Source organism: Vulpes vulpes, chromosome 12, assembly GCF_048418805.1.
Source record: "Vulpes vulpes isolate BD-2025 chromosome 12, VulVul3, whole genome shotgun sequence".
Classification (NCBI taxonomy): domain Eukaryota; kingdom Metazoa; phylum Chordata; class Mammalia; order Carnivora; family Canidae; genus Vulpes; species Vulpes vulpes.
Genome location: NC_132791.1, coordinates 110,013,679 through 110,034,074, shown reverse-complemented (window position 1 = coordinate 110,034,074; position 20,396 = coordinate 110,013,679). Strand labels below are relative to the sequence as shown.

At 46.7% G+C, this 20,396-nt stretch overlaps 1 protein-coding gene and 1 long non-coding RNA gene across 2 annotated transcripts; one reads left to right on the top strand and one right to left on the bottom strand.

Annotated features, from left to right (window-relative positions):
- The first annotated feature begins 13,633 nt into the window (after positions 1-13,633).
- LOC140594680 (uncharacterized) lies at positions 13,634-16,615 on the top strand. Its single transcript, XR_011995776.1, has 2 exons — positions 13,634-14,912; positions 15,568-16,615. It is a non-coding gene; the product is annotated as an uncharacterized lncRNA (long non-coding RNA).
- A 208-nt stretch (positions 16,616-16,823) lies between these two features.
- LOC112920131 (protein SDA1 homolog) lies at positions 16,824-18,963 on the bottom strand. Its single transcript, XM_025998785.2, is given in 3 exon segments — positions 16,824-17,543; positions 17,545-18,073; positions 18,075-18,963. Coding segments are annotated over 3 exon segments (2,064 nt in total). The 5' UTR covers positions 18,890-18,963.
- Between the last annotated feature and the right edge of the window lie 1,433 nt (positions 18,964-20,396).

The following is a 20,396-nucleotide window of genomic DNA, read 5'->3' as shown; positions in this document are numbered from 1 at the left end:
TTCAGTTTCCATAGCCTGACATCCCTGTCAGTCACCTAGCATGCAAACAGCTGGTTAGACACAGTCCTTTTGAGACAATGCATTGTTGAATATGGCACAAACCTGAGGAGAGGCCTGTTCAAAAGTGGGGAAATCTTTGATTTGGCTGTCTGTGTAGATTTGTTCCTTCCCTGATCTATCAAATCAGAGATGGGGCATGTGATATTATCACTGAGAATTGTATGAGTAGAAGGATATAGCAATTTCTACCTTTCACTTGCCCACCTTCTTTGAGTGGTGGTAACTTAACCTGTGATGTGCTGTGCTGGGAACTAGCCTGAACTGGCTGAAGAGTGCTAATTGGTAAAGTTTCAGGAATTCCACAAGCTGTTTGTTGAACACAGCTATTAAAATTAACATATAAACTGACATATTAGAAACAAATACTCAAAACTTCATCACTTCTTAATTATGACATTTTACTATTATCTATGCTTATAAGGTTATTTAGTACTGTTGTATCTATATGCTGGAAATACTCTATAATAGTGGGCCTATCTCTTCCCAACTCCCTATTCAGTGATGTCAGGATGATAGCTGAAAATTGACATTTACACCGTGGAAATGTGCAAAGGTTACAAATCAGGGCTTTTCCCATCCAGGCTCACCCCACAAGCCAGTTGTTAAACGTTTACCAGCACATCAGGGGGCTAAATCCATGTACTTGTAATTACTGGGAAAAGTGGCCAACTTTTCAGGATATTGAAACCTTGCACACTTTTTCATATCTGACAGGATGGCTGATCAAAATAACAGCCAGGAATTATTTTTTTTTAAGATTTTATTTATTTATTCATAGAGACACAGAGAGAGAGAGAGAGGCAGAGACACAGGCAGAGGGAGAAGCAGGCTCCATGCAGGGACTCCATCCTGGGTCTCCAGGATCACACCCCAGGCTGCAGGCGGCGCTAAACCGCTGCACCACAGGGGCTGCCCACTGCCAGGAATTCTGCTGTTGTTGGAGCCAGATAAGAAATGAGAGTTGGTACTCATGGTTGCATCCAATCTATGCATTCTTTTGTCTCCAGTGATTTTTTTTTTTTTTAAAAAGATTTTCTCCTTTTTTATTTGAGAGAAAGAGAGAGAAAGCGCACATGCATGATCATGAGGTGGGGCGGGGGAGGAGCAGAGGGAGAGGGAGAAGCAGACTCCCTACTGTGAGCAGAGAGCCTGAAATGGGGCTCCATCCCAGGACCCTGACATTATTCAGCACTAAGTCTGGCACATAGCAAGCTCTCTCTAAATGTCTTACGTTGTTTTGAGATGGCATAGTTGAGTCAGCCTCCTCAGATTTTAGAGGGATGGGGGAATAATTACACCCTTATGGAGTAAGCCCTCCATTTTAGTGGGTTTCTCATTCTTAAACTAGAGAGAATATTAATGCAGAAGGGGAGCAGATATATTTATTCTTCAAGTCATTCTTACCATGTTTGAGTAAGAATGGACCCAAGTTCTAAGGCTGCAGAGGAGCCTGATCCAAAGCTATAAAACTCTTAAAATCCAGGTAAGTGTTTTGTTTTTAAAGATTTTATTTTTAAGCATCTCTATACCCAATATGGGGCTCAAACTCAGAACCCCAAGATGAAAAGTTGCTTGCTCCACCGTCCCAGCGAGCCATGTACCCTTTCAGATCAAAGTTTTTAAATTACATTCCTCAGCATATAAACAAACATCTCTAATCTGGAATACAGCTAATCTGGAAGATAAATGCAATAGATTGAATGAATGCAATAGATTAACTCTTGCAACAAGAGATTGAAGGAGAGAAAGACAGAGGGAGAGAGAGAAGAAGCCAACACAGGTCTTATTGACGCAACAGAAACCTGGAGAGGGGGTCCCCAGCTAAGGCTGGAGCCCTCGCCACTTACAGGCTGAGGCGTCCTTACAGGACCCCTTACAGGAACCCTAGTTCAGGACATGAGTGGCTGGCCCTTGCTAGAGTCCCTAAGGAAGATCACCTCATGGTTAGACTATTTTTTTGTTAAACAGGATGTTTGGTTTAGTGTTTTTTTTTTTTTTTTCAGCAATAGTCTGGGTGCCCATCCTTATCTGAGAAATCTGCGCTCACGCTCTATTGAGGAGCATGTTCTGTAAATATGGGCAGTCACATGGTGGTGTGTGCTCACCCCCCTGGAGGCAGGCAGGAAGGCTAAGGCTCCCACCAGCCCTCTGTTCACTCTGCAGTGGGAGTGCAGCCCTTTGTCTCAGCTCCCATCGGGGCCCCTCCCAGCCAGGGTTATAAAGCCAGATACTCAGGGCCTGTGCACCTGTGGCTCTGTCCTGCCTTCTGCTCCCTGGTCATGGGTGCAAGAGGAGTCTCAGCATCCCATCTCTACTGGTGGTGCTGGTGCTGTTGCCGGTGATGCTGATGCAGTTCCTCTGCATCGGGCTGGGCATCTGGCAAGAAAGCACTCCTGAAAAGCAAAAGAAGAAACCTTGGGGACCGGTTTCAGGTGAGCTGTGAATTGGTGGGCATCGGGGAGGTGAAGAGCAAGAAGACCCAGGGCCTCCCTTTAACTTCACAGGTGATCATAGCCTTCACCCCCTCACCCCACTGTGTTTCCTCCCTCTCTGCCTCCTCTCCTTTGCTTCCTCCACTTTTGTCCTTGCTCTTCCCTTTGTCCTTCCTCCCCCGCCTTCTATTTTACTTCGCCTCCTTCCCACCTCAGTTCGAATCCCTGACACTCCCCAGTTCCTCAGGCTTTGTTGCTGAGAGCCCTAAATTTGAGTGGAAAGGGAGCAAAGAAGATTTTGTGGATGGTGAAGGCAACGTGGGCTGCCCCTCGGGAGGGATTGGGAAGATGGTGATGGGTCCATATGAGTGGGGTTGGGGGAGCTACAGTGTAGGACCCGACCTTCCCCAGGCAGCACAGTCCATCCCTGGGAGTAGAGGGGGATCCTGTCTGTCCTCGGGCAGGCATGCCTCCTCCCAGGCATGAGCCAGGCACCCAGAAATCCCCAGCTTTCAGCCAGGCGGCTCATGAGGCCTGGGAACTGGCCACTGTCCAGGCTGCCAGGGCCCCAGAGAATGTGGTCCCTCCTGACCTGTGGGAAGACAGAGCCTGGAGAGCCTCGTGATGCCCAATTTCACTTTCCAATTCTAGTACATTTCCAGAATCTAAGAGTCTACGTCTATAAGATTTTTATGGCCAATGGAGTTTCCCAGGCTGAGCCAAGTGCCACCCAGACTACAGGGAGCCTGCAGAACTCTCTGACAGCCTCTGAAGGTAGGTGGGACGTGCAAAGTCACCTGAGTGATGTTTGCCTCGTCTTGGGGCGATAGCTCTCAGGAGCCCCAGGGGCAAAAGCAGAGAGCTCCAGAAGGGTGTTTTTCCTAAAAAGTTGAAAAAAGGGGTCCTGGCCAGAACACATCAGGGATATCCCCGTGGGTGGTGGTTTTAAGTAAATGTCACCATATCTCTATAATCAGCTTGCTAGAATTTTACTCTGGAAACTCCCTACAGGTCTTGGCTTTAGGCTCTTCCTTGTAAACTCCACCATTAAGCACTGTAAAAACAATCCCAGTTCTGGGTTCTGGCGGTTTGCAAAATTAGTGTTTCCATTGTTTGAGCCAGGGCTGAAATCAGTGTAGCAGTATTTGATTATGATCTAAAGCATCACATGTGATAGTGAATAAAGTGATAGTGAAATCCTTTGGAAAAATAAAAGTTGCAAAAGGGTCCTGGACCTGGTGCTGGACTGCCACCAACCCTTGACTGGACCAACAGACATATCAGAGAAGTGCTTGTTGAGGGATCCCTGGGTCTTTGGAGAGGCCCCATGCAGACCCCAGGATGGGCGGGACTGGCTATAAAAGTTGTAGCAGAGCCTGTTTGTGGTGGTGCTTTTGGAAACTGGAGGCCTTGGGGGCAAGGTGAGGGTTTGCGGGGAGATGGCCACTAGGGTGGCCATTGCAGGGTGTCTGGTGTCCCTTCTTACCTGGCAACTCAGGACTATGTGCCGTTTCTTCCTGTTGGCTGAATCACTCATTCTTTCCACGGGTATGTATTGTTTACCTTGTAGATGACAAACACTAGAACTTGCAGGCCACAAATCAGAGATGCTCTTTTCTTGTCTTCTTTCCAGATAAGAAGCTCCCGTATGGAGACCGGGACACTGGGCATCTCTCCCTGCCTTTCTGCAAACCAAGGGTGCAAATTGGTTTTGAAATACCACGGTGACACTAGAAACAACCGTAGAGATTGGCCATTCTTTGAACTGGTGAGTTATTCACTTAGTCCTTTCTGTGCTCCTGTATCCTCAAAGGACGGGGCCATCCTGCTCCAGCACCGTTCAAGGCCTGAAGCCTGTCCTGCTCAGCTGTGGCTGTTGACATGTCCACAGCTTGACCCAGCAGATCAAGGCTTTCTGCTTCCCACCACCCTTGGTGCTCTTTCTCTCAGATTCCTGTGTCAACCTCCCCTTTCTCTCTGCACCTCCAACCCTCCCTCCCTCCCCTATCACTGGCTGCCAGATAGCAAGCTTTCCTCTTCCCTCTTTTCCTTCCTTCAACCCATATTTTCTTCTGGCTAAGCCTGGGAACTAGATGATTATAGAACAGTGAATAAAACAGACCTGCTCCCTGCCCTCAGGGTGCCTTTGGTTTAGAGGCTCCTTTGCTGCCAGGCTGATCAGAGCCACAATGGCTCCAGTGTCTTGCCTCCCTCTTATTCATAGAACTTAGGACTGGGAGGGACTCCTTCACCAGCCCCTCTGGTACACACACACACACACACACACACACACACACTCTACTTCCTCGGTCTTTCCCCCTTTCCACTGTGTAGCTTTTTTCTTAAGAAATGTGTCTTTTTAAGTTGGTGTTATTTGAAATCTTTGTTTTTATGTTTAAATCATGTAAGTAAAATACTCAGTTTAGAAAAAATATAAAATAGTGGCCAGAATAGACATCACTAGCCTTCTCATCCTCTCATGTGGAGACTACCTTGTTTTAGTGCTTGGCGTGTATATCTTTAATTTATCATAATTTACTTAAAATACTTTATTCTCCTGATGTCGTCAAGATTTGCTTTTTATCTTTGGCTTTAAACAGTTTGGTGGTTCTGGTGGTGATGTTGTGTGTACTCCTATGTGAGATTCTTTTAGCTTCTTTGGATCTGTGTTTTGATGTTTTTCATTATTTTTGGGAAATATTGGCTCTTTTGTTTTTAAGTATATAATATTCCATCCCATTTTCTCTTTCTTCTCTGTCTGGGAAACTAATCACATCTGTAGAATATTTTGTATTATCATACGGCTATCTGGCTATTGGATGCTATGTGCTGGTTTCTTCTTACTATTATTAATTTAATTATTATTATGTCTCCTCATGTTTCTATTTCCTATTGCCCAGTCTTCAAGTTCACTACTTCTTTCCTCTCCTGTATTGAGTCTACTGATGAGCCCAGCACAGAAATTCTTTACCTCTGATACTGTGTGATTTTATTTCTAGCCATGGACTCTTTCTTAGAAATTCCATCTCTCCTTTCAAATTCTTCATCTATTTGTGCATCCTATTTTAACTTTCAGCCAGCCAGTTTCTGTTGTTTTAAAAAGCTCCCCTAAAACCTCTTTTCCTTTTGTATTACATTCAGCTCAAGGACAAAAACCATTTTGTGGCAGGATACCAACTGACCTGCTAAACCCTTTTTGTCTTTCCTCTCTCCTTTCTCAAAATAGCTCCCACATTCTTCCAAGAAGTTTCCAGTCCATTTTATGCCTGGCCTCAGGGAGGATTTTTTGGCAAGCACAAACAGAGTTGTTTGAGAACAACCTCCCCACACCTGCTGGTTTATCTGGAAGCCTGAAGCCCTTTGCAGGATTACCTAGATAGTGGGGAGAACAGTGAATGCCTTGGGGGCTGTGGGAGAATGGGATTGCATCTCCCCACCTTGATTCTGGCAGCGCCTGAAGGAGCAGGTGACCTCACAGGGACATGGTCCACTGGGAAAGGTGGCCCCTCATCTCTGTGGATTTCAGCTCTGGCAGGAACCAGTGAGACCCCGAGCATGAAACTAAACAGGAACCAGGAGCTTCAGCAGAGGCAAATATTTCTGCTGTAAATTCAGGCAAAAATCCATGAACTTCCACTGATGTGTCTCTTCTTTAGACACTCCTCCTGAAGGAAATGAGGAGAGAAGCCCCCGAAATAACAGAGATGGATGTTTTTACCATCCAGGTAGGTGGTGATGGAGTGTCAGATTCTAGATGACTTCAAGAGAGTGAGAAATAAGATATTGTTTGGACACCAGATTATAGTAACAACAAATTCACACCCACCACACCACCCATACTTCCTTTTCTAATAAAACTTTCAGAGAACCCTCATAAATCACTTTAAGTAGATTTATATTCAATTCAGATGAGCATGAGCCCCTCCTGGTTTCTTAAGTCTTTGTCAATACCTCCACTGAATGTTGGACAGCTAAGGTCCTTCCACTATGCCATGCTCTCCCTGGTCCTATATTTTCTGCTAAACAAGGCTGTGTGGTGGGTCTCTGGGAAGGATGAGGACAGGATGGTAATTTTCTCATGACCTCCTGTATAACTCAAATTTTGTACCTAAGGAATTAAGGAGGTATCATAAGTGTTAATTTGATCACTCTGAGGTCTCAGATCCTAGGGGCAGACAGTGTAGCACCTGTTTTCAGTCAGAACCTGTTTGCTGGCTCTGCCTACCCTACACTCAGAGATGTGGGAAGGCAGGACTCACTTGTAGAGCAGACTGCTAGTGGGGCGGTGGTCTTCTTCCAGGACTGTCTACCAAGGGAAATGCCATCCAAAGCAGCTTCTTCCAGACCCCTGCCCCCGCAGCCCCTCTCTGGGATGTTGAGCTAATTGGAGCCCAGAGAAGGAGAGGCCAACAAGAAAGTGCCCACGACTCTGTTTCCTAAGGAATGAAGAACAGGTAGACCGTGATGTTGGTTATAGTGTGCACCTGCTCATTGAGGCAGCAGGATGCCAGCCCCTACTTATCTCTTCCTGTACCCTATTCCTCAGAAGGCAGAGATTAGGGTGATGGTCCTTATGGTCTTGGTCTCTGTGTTCCTTCCTAGTCCTGCTACTTGGAACTCACGCTCATTTGATAAGGGCCTGAGCAAAAATGTCCTGTTTCTGATCCTGAGGGAGACAGGGAAGACTGACAAGGGCAGAGGGTGTCATATCTTGAGCACAACATGCCCTTCCTGACCAGGGACTCGGCCTTAGAGGAGAGCCTGATGCTCTCCCTCCAGAGGGAGGGAAGGTGGGGGGAAGTAATCCAGACAGAGAAACATGGTGAAAGGATGGGAGAAAAGTGAGCTCAGGGTTTAACTCTCATCAGAGGCAGATGAGGAGGAGGACAGGCTGAGAGAAATAAAGGGTGGCATTCATTCAGGAGACGTACCTGCTCAGGAGAGGCCTGTGTCCCCACTTCCCAGCGAGCCAGGCTGTCCCAACTAGAGAGGTGCCTGTGCATGTGCTCTTTAGTACCTTCAAAAACAGAATGCCGAGCTCTCTTCCCATCCAGAGAAAATGATCTCATTGCTGCTTGCAAAGCAGAGAGCAGCCTTAAAGGTTGGCTTCCCTGTTGAACCAGAGACAGAGATGTCATCAGGTTTGATTAACTGTCTGTGGCTAAGCTGCTGCACATCCGAGCCCAGCTGGGCTCTTCCCAGGAAAGAGATGCTGGAATAGGAAAGGGTTTTGTGTCTGTTCTGCTGGTGAGGACTTGCGGATTCAAAACATCAAGTAACTGTCCTGATTCACAATACTTTACAGAGACAAAATTAAGCCTCAGCTTAGTTAAGACTCAGATTTTCTCTGTCCCTCTGGCCCTGCCGAGGCCCTCTGAGCCTTCAAGGACAGTGCCAGGCCCTCACTCCCGCCACATCCCCAGCACCCCGCTGGAAATACCCAATACAGCTTTTAGCAATGAAGTTCTAGAACTTGTTAGTGAGAAAGTGAAAATAAACTTTGTTTCACAGTTTACTAGAAATTACAGAAAACCACAAGATGGGAAATTCAGAAGGTTCAGGAGGCAGAGGGCTAAAAAGGGAGGCATCTGGCCCTCATTGTTCTCATCTTCTTTATTTACTTAATTTAGCGGCAGGATGGAAACAAGCTGAGCTGTCACTTGTATTAAATCATTGGAAGTGCCAACACGGGGTCCCCAACACTGCTGGGTTCCAGGTGACTCCGATACACCTGTGCCTCACAGTCCTGGCTCCAAGGTGGTGAGGAACGTCTTTACCAGAGCAACAGACCATCGATTCCAAGTCTGGAGCTTAGCAACATGAAAAAACAAACAAAACACATAATAAGTAAATAGCAATGGAGAGAAATCTTTGAAATGACTTCTGCCTCTTCAAAATTCAACAATGACAAAAATGGAGAGAGTTGAGACCACACAGACAATGGCCATGTGGCCACCTTTGTCGTGTTTGTGGCTGCCTGACTCACACCTGTGACAGCTGGAGAGCTTGTCCAGAGGCCTGTCATGAGCCTCACTTAGGGAGCCTTCCGGAGGTGTCCCTACCTGCGTGTCCCTTGGCGGTCAGCATCTCAGGCTCCTCCAGCTGTGATGCTTCTGCTCTGCTCCATCCTGGTGGCAGCAGGTGACCTTATCCCTGGGCTCTCTCCATCCTCACACCTGAACTCAGGGACCTGAGGATTCGGGTGGGGGTAGGGGGAGGAGTCTTCACCTCTCACAGAGTCAGGACACAGTGAGCAAGGCCGCCCCCTGCAGGCAGCCTCCCGGCTGAGAGCATGCATTCAGCCTGGCCCCCTGTTCACCTGGTGTGGGTGCTGGGCAGGCATCTGGCCTCATGGTGAGCCAGAGGCTTCTCCTCCTTCCTCGGGTTGTGGGGGTGGGTGGGCAGACTATGGCTTGCCACCCGAAGGCACAGCTCACTTAGAAGGCCTGCGGGGCTCACATGTTCCCCTGCCCTCCCTCAGACCCCCAGACTTATGCCAGGATTTCTTTAGAGACGTGCAGTCAACCTGAAATTCTCCTCCCTAGTCCCTGGCTCTCTACACCCAAGGAAACACCTGTCTCTGTGACCACTGTCCTCCAGCAGGTGCTGTTGGGTGGAAGCCTGGTGTCCATTGATTTCTGTCTCAGCACGTGGAGGCCCCTGGGAAACATAGGTTCCTCCAAGCACCTCTGCCCCAGGACTGCCCTCCCCTAACCAGGAAAACCCCCAGTTTATTTGGAAATTCTGCATCCATGCACATGGGGTATGGTGCCCTAGACTCTCTCTCATGGTTACTGAGGATTCCAAGTTCGACTCTCCCTGGACTCACGACCTCACCCCACTTCACCTTTATGCCTTCCTTTGTGCCTAGGATGACCCCCCCACGAGGAGTGTCACCCCTTTACCTTCAGAGTGATAAAGGGTGTTTGTTCACACGGGGATTTCGAGAGGGTAGGGTTTCACAGAAGGGTTTTTAACCAAGGGGCTGGACTGCCCTTCCCACTGCTCTCACATTCCCTCCCCTTCTTTGCTCCTGAGCCCTAGGAGCCTCGGGCCTGGCCAGAACCTTCATCATGTCACTAGGAGGACAACTGTCTTCTCATCCCCCATCCCAGTGCTGGTCCTTCCTCCCAGATTTACCCACTCAACCTTCTCTCTACAAAAACAAGGCTCTCAGCTTTTAGAAATGGAAATGACTGAAGGTTCTTTGTCCTCCCTCAGCAGCAAGACATCAATCAGCCTCAAGACAAAGCCAGGTCACTTGGAAGTCACTGTTTTCAGTGCTTCCGTTTATCTCTGTCACAGCATCATTTTCATTGAATGAAGCTATAATCCGTGTTCCTGCCAAAGTCTCCGATTCCTCCAAAAGCTTTCTCTCCAGAATTGAGAAGTGAGTCCTTGAACTCCTACCATGGGGAAGGCTCTCTGCAAACCTGAGGTCCACGGGTAGGAGGCAGCACAGGGCAGGGTCCGACTGTTGCCACCACAGGACAAGCTGGGGAGCCTCCTTCCCACCCCCCACCTTTTCTGAAGCTTGCCAGGCTGCCGGCTGCTGACGCTCAGGCCCGCAGCTCACCCCCAGGCAGCCCTGTCCATTCCTCTCTGTAGCTGGGAATCCATCTGTGTTCTGCACATGAGGCGGCCCCCCTCAGCCGCCCTCCCAGCTGGGGCTCCTGACCCGTGAGAATGCTCCCAGACGCCGCCAGGGGGCGCCACCCACCCTGCCCTGGTTTGGGAGGCTGGGTCTCAAGGGTGATCTCAGAGAGTTCTTTGACAATTGTGCATCTGGCGTCTCTTGATTGCCCAATTCGGTGGAAAAGAGAGACATAAGAATGGGGGCACCAGAAATAGGCGCTGTAGTTTCCATAACCTGGCGCTTGGTCTAAGACCGCGAAGCCGTGACTGCCCCAGAAGTAGACCTAGAGCTTCCATTGGAGGCTCCCGGGCCTCCTCCAGGGCACTTGGTGACCAGTTGGGGATAACTGCTCAGGAGGAATGGGTTCCCCGTGCTGAAGGTGACCTGCTGTAGGTTGTGCCCAAGGGATGACGTATCCGTAGGAATTTGATTTTTTTTTGGACAGATTTTATTAATTTAAAGATTTTAATTTATTCATGAGAGACACACAAAGAGAGACACAGGCAGAGGGAGAAGCAGGCTCCATGCAGGAGCCTGACATGGGACTCGATGCTGGGTCTCCAGGATCAGGCCCTGGGCTGAAGGTGGCGCTAAACCACTGAGCCACCGGGGGGCCCTGGACAGATTTTATTTTTAAGGAAGCTCTACACCCACTGTGGGGCCCAGACTCACAACCCGACATCAGGAGTCCCAGGCTCCACTCACTGAGGGCCCCACGTGCCCCACCCGGGAATTTCATAGTTTTAGTCATCCAGGAATGGAAGCCTGCTTGTCACTCAAAGCTAATTTTCACATTATTTTCACATCACAGTTCAGGATCCGTGGTGCCTGGAGCCCAGCTGAGCTCGCAGAGGGCTCTGCCCAGAGCTGAGCCCCTAGCCTTTCAGACCACACCTGCTAGGATTTTGAGTGGAAAACCCCAGCCCTTAATCCTGTCCCAATTCCAAGGGGGAATGGTCAGCAGCAGGGAGCAAGTCCCAGCCCCTGTGGATGGGGCCGGTCTGCTGGTTTGGTCCCTTCCCCAGGGGCAGGTGCATGGGAATTGGGGGGTGGGGTGCACCCGGGGCCTTCTCTTGGCCGGGACACAGTAATGTCCCCTGTTACCACCCATACGTAGGTGCACCTGTCTGTCTCCTCTTGTGTGGATGAAGCCTTTCCCTGATGGGACTCCTGGAGGCCAAAAAGCCATAAAAGCTGGTGTGCTTGCGTGAGCCCTCGGAGCTCTCAGAGCACCTGCCACCAAACCCAAAGATTCCTGAGTTCAGATGAGCTGATTGTGGAACCGGTCATATTGGCCATAGGTCACTCCAACCTCAAGAAATTTCTGTGTGAGGAGGTGCCCCAGAAAACACTGCACGGTCCCTTTAGGGGATTAGATCGGGTCTCAGAAACCCAGACGCTGAGCAAAATAGATGCTTCACCTCTAAAGGCTCAAATGAGCCTCCTTCGGGCACACCTGCTGAACTTCTGCCTAAAAACTATGGTCCTGGAAGCGACACCTATCTACGAGAGTGAAAAAGTGTGACTACATCCTGAAACCTCGTTTTGGTAACTGTCCCGTTGAGGGACCCAAGTATGGTGCTCTGCACCCATTTGGGACCAGATTTGGGCTGATGGAAATGTGGGTGGAACTGCATTGGCGGCTAAGAGTCCAACTGAACTGCTGCCAGCCTTCAGGATGGTGACAGGCCGCTGGGAAGAACTTTCCCCGAATGTAAGAAAATGTAAGGAGTGCACTTTGAAGTCGGGCTTTCAGAATTAAACAAACAGATGGTGATACCCATTTTACTTGGCATAAGGAAGTTTCCAAAAGGCCTCAGAATTCCAAAATCGTTTCATTGAGAGATTCCTGCAACACCCCCACGAGAAACTACAGACAGGGCTTGTTCAATCCGGCCAGCAAGTGTTACTGTTTGTCCCACCTGTGACTACAAAGTAGGTCTGTGATTAGAAATTGGCCAGATTGCAGAGCCTGATAGCATTAAAAGAAGTTGAAGAAGAAAGTATGTGTCCTCCCCTCACCTACATTGGAGCCAGGTACCCAGAGGGTCAGGAATGCCTCCCCAACCTTCCTGGGGCATTTACTGAAAAAGAGAAGGTAGCTACAGGGTGAGCCCACCTACGAGAACATTGAAGCTGCAACGCAATTTCTGGAGCAACTGAGAGTCCCTGGCCTCCTCTTACAAATCTTTGCAGCCCTGGAATGCAGCTCTGGAGGCAAGCCTAAGTTGCATATTACATGATGCCATTTTAGCACTTGGCCGGCCAACGTCCCCTGTTTACCCCAAAGGGCTGGGAATCTGCACTCTCTCTTGGGCCCCTGAGACGCCAATGTCATAAATGTCGCAGGACAAACTTCAAGGAGGAGATTACACCACAAGTTGGAACTCCTTCTGGAACCTGGGCAACCGGGCAACCCTGAGGAGGGAGTGTGTGGTCTCTGTTTCATCTGTCTGTGGGTCTGTACACCTGTGTTGTGGATGCCGGTATTTGCTGCCTCCTTTGGTGAATGGAATCACCAAAATTCATTCTCCAAGAACACCTGGGAGGGATGTGAAGAAAATCCAGCACTTACCCGAATTAAGACTTGGTAGAAATCCTCAGGGTGATCATGGGAACTGACCCCACGACTTTTCAGGTTCATGTGCTCTGGGATCATCTTTGGCAAAGAAAAGGTAGTTTCCGTTTGGTTGGATGGAAACAGGCCCATCTTCAGACTTAACCCACGTTAACTATCTCGCAGATGGTCAGACAGGCTCATGTTCTCTCTCAGATGATTTGTCAGCAAGTAGAACGGCCTGGCCTAACAGAACTACTAAGAACAAGGAAGTTCATTAGATAGAAAGAGCACAGGGCACCAGGGTGGCTCAGCTGGTTAAGAGTCTGCCTTGGGCTCAGGTCATGGTCCCGGGGTCTTGGGATCCAGCAAGTGTCAGGCTCCCTGCTCAGGGGGGAGCCTGCTTCTCCAACTCCCTCTGCTTCTCCTGCTTATGCTCTCTGTCAAATAAATAAATAAAGTCTTAAAAAAAAAGAAATAACAAAGACATTGTTAGATGTATTTTTAATTTTTTTAAAAATATTTTATTTATTCATGAGAGAGAGAAAGAGGCAGAGACATATTCAGAGGGGGAAGCAGGTTCCCTAAAGGGAAGCTGGTATGGGATTTGATCCCACGACCCCAGGATCATGACCTGACCCAAGGCAGATGCTCAACCACTGAGCCACCCAGGCACCCCTAGATGGACTTTTTAAAACTTTCTCCAAATCTTTGGGTCTTGTGAGCTTTAACTGATTTTAAGTTAAATCAAATGATAGGCAGTCATTAACTGTCCAGGTCAATACAAATAAGATGAAAGGTTAAAACATTAATTGCTAATCCTCAGCTTGCTTGATACCTGGGATTATTAGTAAACATGTTAAAAACCCTGAAAAAAATTTGCCAGAAGAAAATATGTTTCCAGAAATTATAAAACATAATCATAAATTTGCCAAGCCCCAGAATGCTAATAATATAGAAGACTGTTCATGCTTGTGTAATCTTTATTTTCATGAAAAATTAAAGTTCCTAAGGGTGAAAAATTCTAACATATCTAATTAAAGCAACCAGAAGAAATCAAGGAAGTTTATCCTAATGCAAGGAAATTAGGTTGTGTGTTTTCAATAACGGACAGTTATAAAGGAGGCTCATGTTCTCTCTCAGATAATTTGTCAGCAAGGAGAACAGCCTGGAATGATGGCCGGCTTGTCTCAGGCCTCATGAAGTTGTTGTGAGTGGCCTAACAGAAAGGCATTTTTTTGTTGAGGGAAAAGAAAGGAATTTTGTCCTGAGAGAGGCTAATTATTCAAAGTGGGAAAGAGAGAGAGAGAAAAAAAAAAACAGGACAAATGTGAATATCAAAAGAAAGTTGTAGAAGGTTTATAAAAAGGAAACTTTGGAAAGAAATTTTAATGTGTGGTCAAGGCAGAAGGCTTTTAATTAAGTGAAATGAGTTTTAGATTTATTTATTTGAGAAAGAGTGGGAAGGGGCAGAGCAAGAGACCTTTAAACATTTTTTTAAAGATTTATTTATATTTTTATTTTTTAGAGGAAGAGAGCATGAGCCTGGGATAGGGGTGGCGGGGGATGGTTAGAGAGATAGAAGCAGACTCAGGGCCCTGAGATCAGGACCTGAGCTGAAATCAAGAGGCAGTGGCTTAACCCACTGCACCACCCAGGGGTCCCAGAGGTAAATGGGTGGAAAACCAGAACTGGTTTGCTCTCTGTTAAAAGGACAAAGTCTTCATTGAACCAACACTTGAGCTATTAATCTGCTCTTGGTAAGAGATTGTAAAGGTTTTTCTTTACATTTTTAAGTCATCCGCCAGGAAAGCGAAGATTGCGGGTTTTCCTCAATACGTGATGCATGAAAATGTCTTTAAATGTTTTAGTTTTTCTTTCTTTAAACAGAAAAGCTCCAATTCACCTGCTACTCCATCCGGCAGGAACATCCTCGGACTTGCCTCCCGCGGAAGCTGTCAGGCCATCACGCTTGGACACCCACCGAGCTTCTCTTTCCCCATTTACCAATTCAAGATACATGTGCCTTTAATGCCCAGGGCGCCCATGGATGCAAAGGGGATCTTAGGGGCACGCAAAACTCTTTGCATAATGATGTGACCAACTATTGCCCTTGCCTCTTCCTCTTCCCCGGATGAGCAACTTGCTATCTGTGAATGAAGAAAATTCCTGAGCACTTTCTCTGCCTGGAGTAGCATCTACCATTGTGCCAAAGAGTGGAGGCCAGGTTTGTGACACTGACACTCATGGGCCTCTTTAGCAAAAAGTGAGATAACAGGTGCACAGGGTGGTATTCTCTCGCTACCTTGACCCAGGTGCACCTAAGGAAGCAGGTGAGTGAGGCTTGAGACTCCCCAGGGAAAGGCCTTCCAGGCAGAGGGAGTAGGAAGGGTAAATGTCCTGAGGCAGACTTTGCTTGGGAGTTTGCTTGAATAGCCAAGAGGCCCAGAGAGTCTGGAGTGGCCAGGGTCGCAGCAGTATGTAGGGGAGAGCCACTGGGAGCCCGCATCTTGCAGGGCCTGCCAGCCCCCTAAGGGTTCTAGCTTGACTCTAAGTGCACCGGAGAGCCAGGGGAAGGTGTTGAGCAGGGGAGTGACCTGATCCGCCCATGGTGTCCCTGGAGCATCTGACTGAGGGTGTGCAGGACATAGTGTGGCAGGGAGTAGGAGGGCCAGACCGGACGGAGGCAGGGAGACCGGACAGGAGGCTGCTTCTGTTCTTTCTTTCTTCTTCTTCTTTTTTTTTTTTTTTTACCTTCAGGACTTTTTAATGTAAACATTCTTGATTAACTAATTTTCAAAATAATGATACAAATTTAGCATTCTTCTTGGAATGGAAGACTTGCTCGGAGGTTACTTCATTCTTTTTCTCTTTTTCAAAAGTGCATCTCGGCTGGGAAAATTGGACATCCGCATGCAGAAGAATGAAACTGGACCACTCTCTTTCACCATACACAACGATAAACTCAAAATGGATGAGAGATCTAAATGTGAGACAAGATTCCATCAAAATCCTAGAGGAGAACACAGGCAACACCCTTTTTGAACTTGGCTACAGTAACTTCTTGCAAGATACATCCACGAAGGCAAGAGAAACAAAAGCAAAAATGAACTATTGGGACTTCATCAAGATAAGAAGCTTTTGCACAGCAAAGGATACAGTCAACAAAACTAAAAGACAACCTACAGAATGGGAGAAGGTATTTGCAAATGACATATCAGATAAAGGGCTAGTTTCCAAAATCTATAAATAACTTATTAAACTCAACACCAAAGAAACAAACAATCCAATCATGAAATGGGCAAAAGACATGAAGAGAAATCTCACAGAGGAAGACATAGACATGGCCAACAAGCACATGAGAAAATGCTCCGCATCACTTGCCATCAGGGAAATACAAATCAAAACCACAATGAGATACCACCTCACACCAGTGAGAATGGGGAAAATTAACAAGGCAGGAAACAACAAATGTTGGAGAGGATGCGGAGAAAAGGGAACCCTCTTACACTGTTGGTGGGAATGTGAACTGGTGCAGCCACTCTGGGAAACTGTGTGGAGGTTCCTCAAAGAGTTAAAAATAGACCTGCCCTACGACCCAGCAATTGCACTGTTGGGGATTTACCCCAAAGATTCAGATGCAATGAAACGTCGGGACACCTGCACCCCGATGTTTCTATCAGCAATGGCCACAATAGCCAAACTGTGGAAGGAGCCTCGGTGTCCATCGAAAGATGAATGGATAAAGAAGATGTGGTTTATGTATACAATGGAATATTACTCAGCAATTAGAAACGACAAATACCCACCATTTGCTTCAACGTGGATGGAACTGGAGGGTATTATGCTGAGTGAAGTAAGTCAATCGGAGAAGGACAAACAGTGTATGTTCTCATTCATTTGGGGAATATAAATAATAGTGAAAGGGAATATAAAGGAAGGGAAAAGAAATGTTGGGAAATATCAGGAAGGGAGACAGAACATAAAGACTCCTGACTCTGGGAAACGAACTAGGGGTGGTGGAAGGGGAGGAGGGCGGGTGTTGGAGGGGAATGGGTGACAGGCACTGAGGTGGACACTTGACGGGATGAGCACTGGGTGTTTTTCTGTATGTTGGTAAATTGAACACCAATAAAAATTAATTAAAAATAAAAAAAACAAAAAACAAAAGTGCATCTCGTAGTGCCAGCTGTTTTTCTCGGAAGGAACGCTTGTTTTTTGACCGGACGTTATGGCTATATTGCATCATCATAAAGTTCTTCTGTTTTTTCTTCTCTTTATTTGTGGAACTGGAAAATGGGTTCATTTTGGTTTTCTTCCTCACAAATTCTTTTCGGTCTGTCTTTCCAGCCACTGCTGTTGCTAGTCTTGTCTCCTTGTCAGATTTTGGCTTTTTATGAAGGCGTTCAATGTCCCGAAGAGAAAGTAACTCACCCCTGGGCTCCTCATCACTATCTATTTCAATATATTTCCTCTTTTGGGCTTTCCCTGGGGTAGCGTCGAGTTCTTTCCTCATTTGGGCTATGCGGATTTTCTGGAAGTCTTCCTGAGTTAGAACTCGGCTCGTGCTAATGGCTGCAACTTTGGCTTTCCACTCCTCCATGGGCATCCTGTTGAGCTTCTTGAATATTTCTTGCTGCTCTTCGTCAGAAGAATGATGCACATCAACCCGCTCACCATCAGCATCTGCCTCCTCACTGAGACTGGTACTTTCCCACCCATCTTCAACATTTTCAGCATTCTCTTCTTTTCCAACTTCTAGAACTTCTGCTCCTGGAATGTAATCTTTAGCATCTAATTCTCCATATTCTTACACTCTTGCTTCTATGGAGGCCTCTGTAGGCTTACCCCGGAGTTGTCTTCTGCAACATCTTAGGATTCAGGGTTCGGAAGAGCTGAATCAAAGTTCTAGCAGACATCATCACATTCTTATCTCTGTGTGTTTTATACTGAGCTAGGTCTTGGAGAAGTTCTTCAGTCATGGCTAGGGGACATCGAGCTGTTATCTCTTTTATAGCATTGATTCCTACTGTCATGACCTCCCCAGAGTTCTTGTCGGTGACAAAATTGTTGGCCACAGTCATGAGCACTGACTGAATGATCTCTGGGGGTACTAAGTGACGAGATACTTGGGCAGCAAACAGAAGGATCTTTGTTACTTCTCTTTGGTGGGGCTGCAGAAATCTTTGTACAAAGGGATAGAAGTTGAAGAGAAAAAGCTCATGAATTCCCACCAATCTGGAGATGAGGTTCATGAGCATCATTTTCACCTCAAACCTCTCCGTAGAGCTCTCTAGTTGTTTTAATAATTTTTCTGCAAAATCTTGGGGATTATGAATCAAATGAATAGCTGAAAAGTTAAACACCTCTGGTTTCTTATTTTTTTTGTTTCTTGAGCACTTTCATAGCCTTTTCCAACCTTTTCTTGTGTTTGGAGCTTTTCTTCCCTGTGGCATATTGCACTAGCAGGTCTCTTGCTGTTGGTCCTTCATCCTCGGATTCTGAGTCGCTGTCCTGTTTCTCCTCTTCATCTTTCCCAAGGAAAAATGTCAAAGCAGCAACTAATATATTGGTGACCTTAGAGAAACATGCAGTTGTGATCACACTGACAATTTTGGCATCATTCCAGATGTTTCTTCTGTAGAGTTCAGTCATCACATCCAAAGATATCTTGGCTGCAGTTGCATTGCTATCTCTTAACATGGTGTACATGAAATTCTGCAACACAATATTCACTTTATTGTTCTTGTGTTTTGCATTTATATTCTTGATATCAGTGACAATATGTGTGTATAAAGTCTTTCGCAGAAGCTTATCATGGCAATGCAGAAGTTCAAAGAAGAGTTCTAGCAAACTTGATGGATTGATGAGATTCTTATTTCTCAGCAAGATCAAAGCTTTGCAAAATGTCATTCGAAGATCTGGATCCAAGACAGTGTGATTGTAGGAGAGAAGATCTTTCAGCTCTTGAGGAAAGTTACTTAAATGTTCTGGGTAGCAGTGACCAATTTGTGCCATAAACATCACTAGCTCTGCCAGTTCTTTGCTAGGTTTATTTGGTTGTAATTTAAAAATCTCCACATTGGATTTGTAGTGATTATACTGCTGTAGAAACTCCTCGATGTAAGCTGGCGGATCCCGCTTGATCAGATTCTGTAACTGTGACAGGTTGCTGGGCAGCTTGTTATTGTTTCTGTTAGACATGTTGGTTGCTGAGTGGCTCGCAAGAAGCGGTCTGAAGAAGCACCTCACCGCTAGCCCTTTTCTTTTCTTTTCTTTTCTTTTCTTTTCTTTTCTTTTCTTTTCTTTCTTTTCTTTTCTTTTCTTTTCTTTTCTTTTTTCTTTCTTTTCCTTTCCTTTCCTTTCCTTCCTTTCTTTCTCTTTTTCTTTTTCTTTTTCTTTTTCTTTCTTTTTCTCCCTCTTTCTTTTTTCCATTTACTCCTCTGTGGATCTGATACATTTTTTAAAAACAGAATCTTCAAAATTTCTATTACATAAAAAAATTCTATGATTATTTGTGGGTACATTAACAGCTATGAAAGACTCCATTTCTGTGTATTTATCTTTTTACAGAATTAGGTGTTTGAATAAAGGCAGAGATCTCTCTCCTCTGTCTTCCGGAATCCAGGCAGACCCCCTGAGCACTGTGGGCATTACTGCTCCGCTGCCTTCAGCAGCTGGTGCTGTTCCTGACAAGAACAGTGTTGGTTCAATGATTCTGCAGTGGATCTGCTCTTCTCTCTAGGAAGGGGTCATTCGTTATCTTCCTTATACTTGCCGAATGTACTGGAAGCTCACAATTTTGAGCGAGGCAGGGTCTTACCACGTTTTCTCTCCTTGACACTTGCTAGACCCTTTCTACCTAAGATTTATACCTCATCTGAGGAAAATGGGGAAACATTTTTTCATTGACAAATCCGTCCCATATTTTTTTCTGGAATGCTATAGGTCAGTGTTGCTCTGTGGGTCCACCTTCCACATCTTAGGAACTCCTCACACATTTGTTGTGTTTGTCATCTTTCTCTGCTCTGGGAGATGGAAGGCAAGACTGGCAGGAGGGGAGAGTACAGCACCCCAGCATGCGTTTTCAATAAGGAGGGAGCAGCCAACCCCAAAGGCTTCCAGGGAATTAGGGAGAGGAGGGCTGACAATGTTGGGCCCCAGTGTCCTGAACCTCTGCCCTCTGGGACCCCATGAAGCTCAGGGCAGGGCAGCTTTTGGGAAGGCAGTCAGGCCTGATGGGTTCTGATTGGCTAAAATTCCAGGTCCTAAAAAAAACGTTTTGAGGCTGATATTGCTCACTTTTAACATAAAAATTGGAAGCACCCCAATGGCAAATCCCTCAGGTTTCCTTGGGATTTGGCCTCCCTGCCACCCACCCCATGCGTACTCACCCCAGCCTAAGCTGACATTCAGAGGCCTCTCCCGGAGCCTACTCAGGTCCTCACTGACACAGCAGTGGTGGATTCAGCCAAGGGGAAATTCATGTCCTCTTCCTGTTCTTTGTCCCTGGGGCTCTTCACCCCCTCTGGCTGCAGGAGGCCCTGTGGAGAGGAGGCTCCCTGAGAGCCGATCCCTCAGCACATGGGGCCATGCTGTTACTTATCAGACATTGACTCTAATTTTGCTTGTACATGATTCTGAGGGCTCCCTGAAAGTTTACATGGGGCAGGAAGTATGGGTGTGGTGGGTGTGGATTTGTTGTCATTAT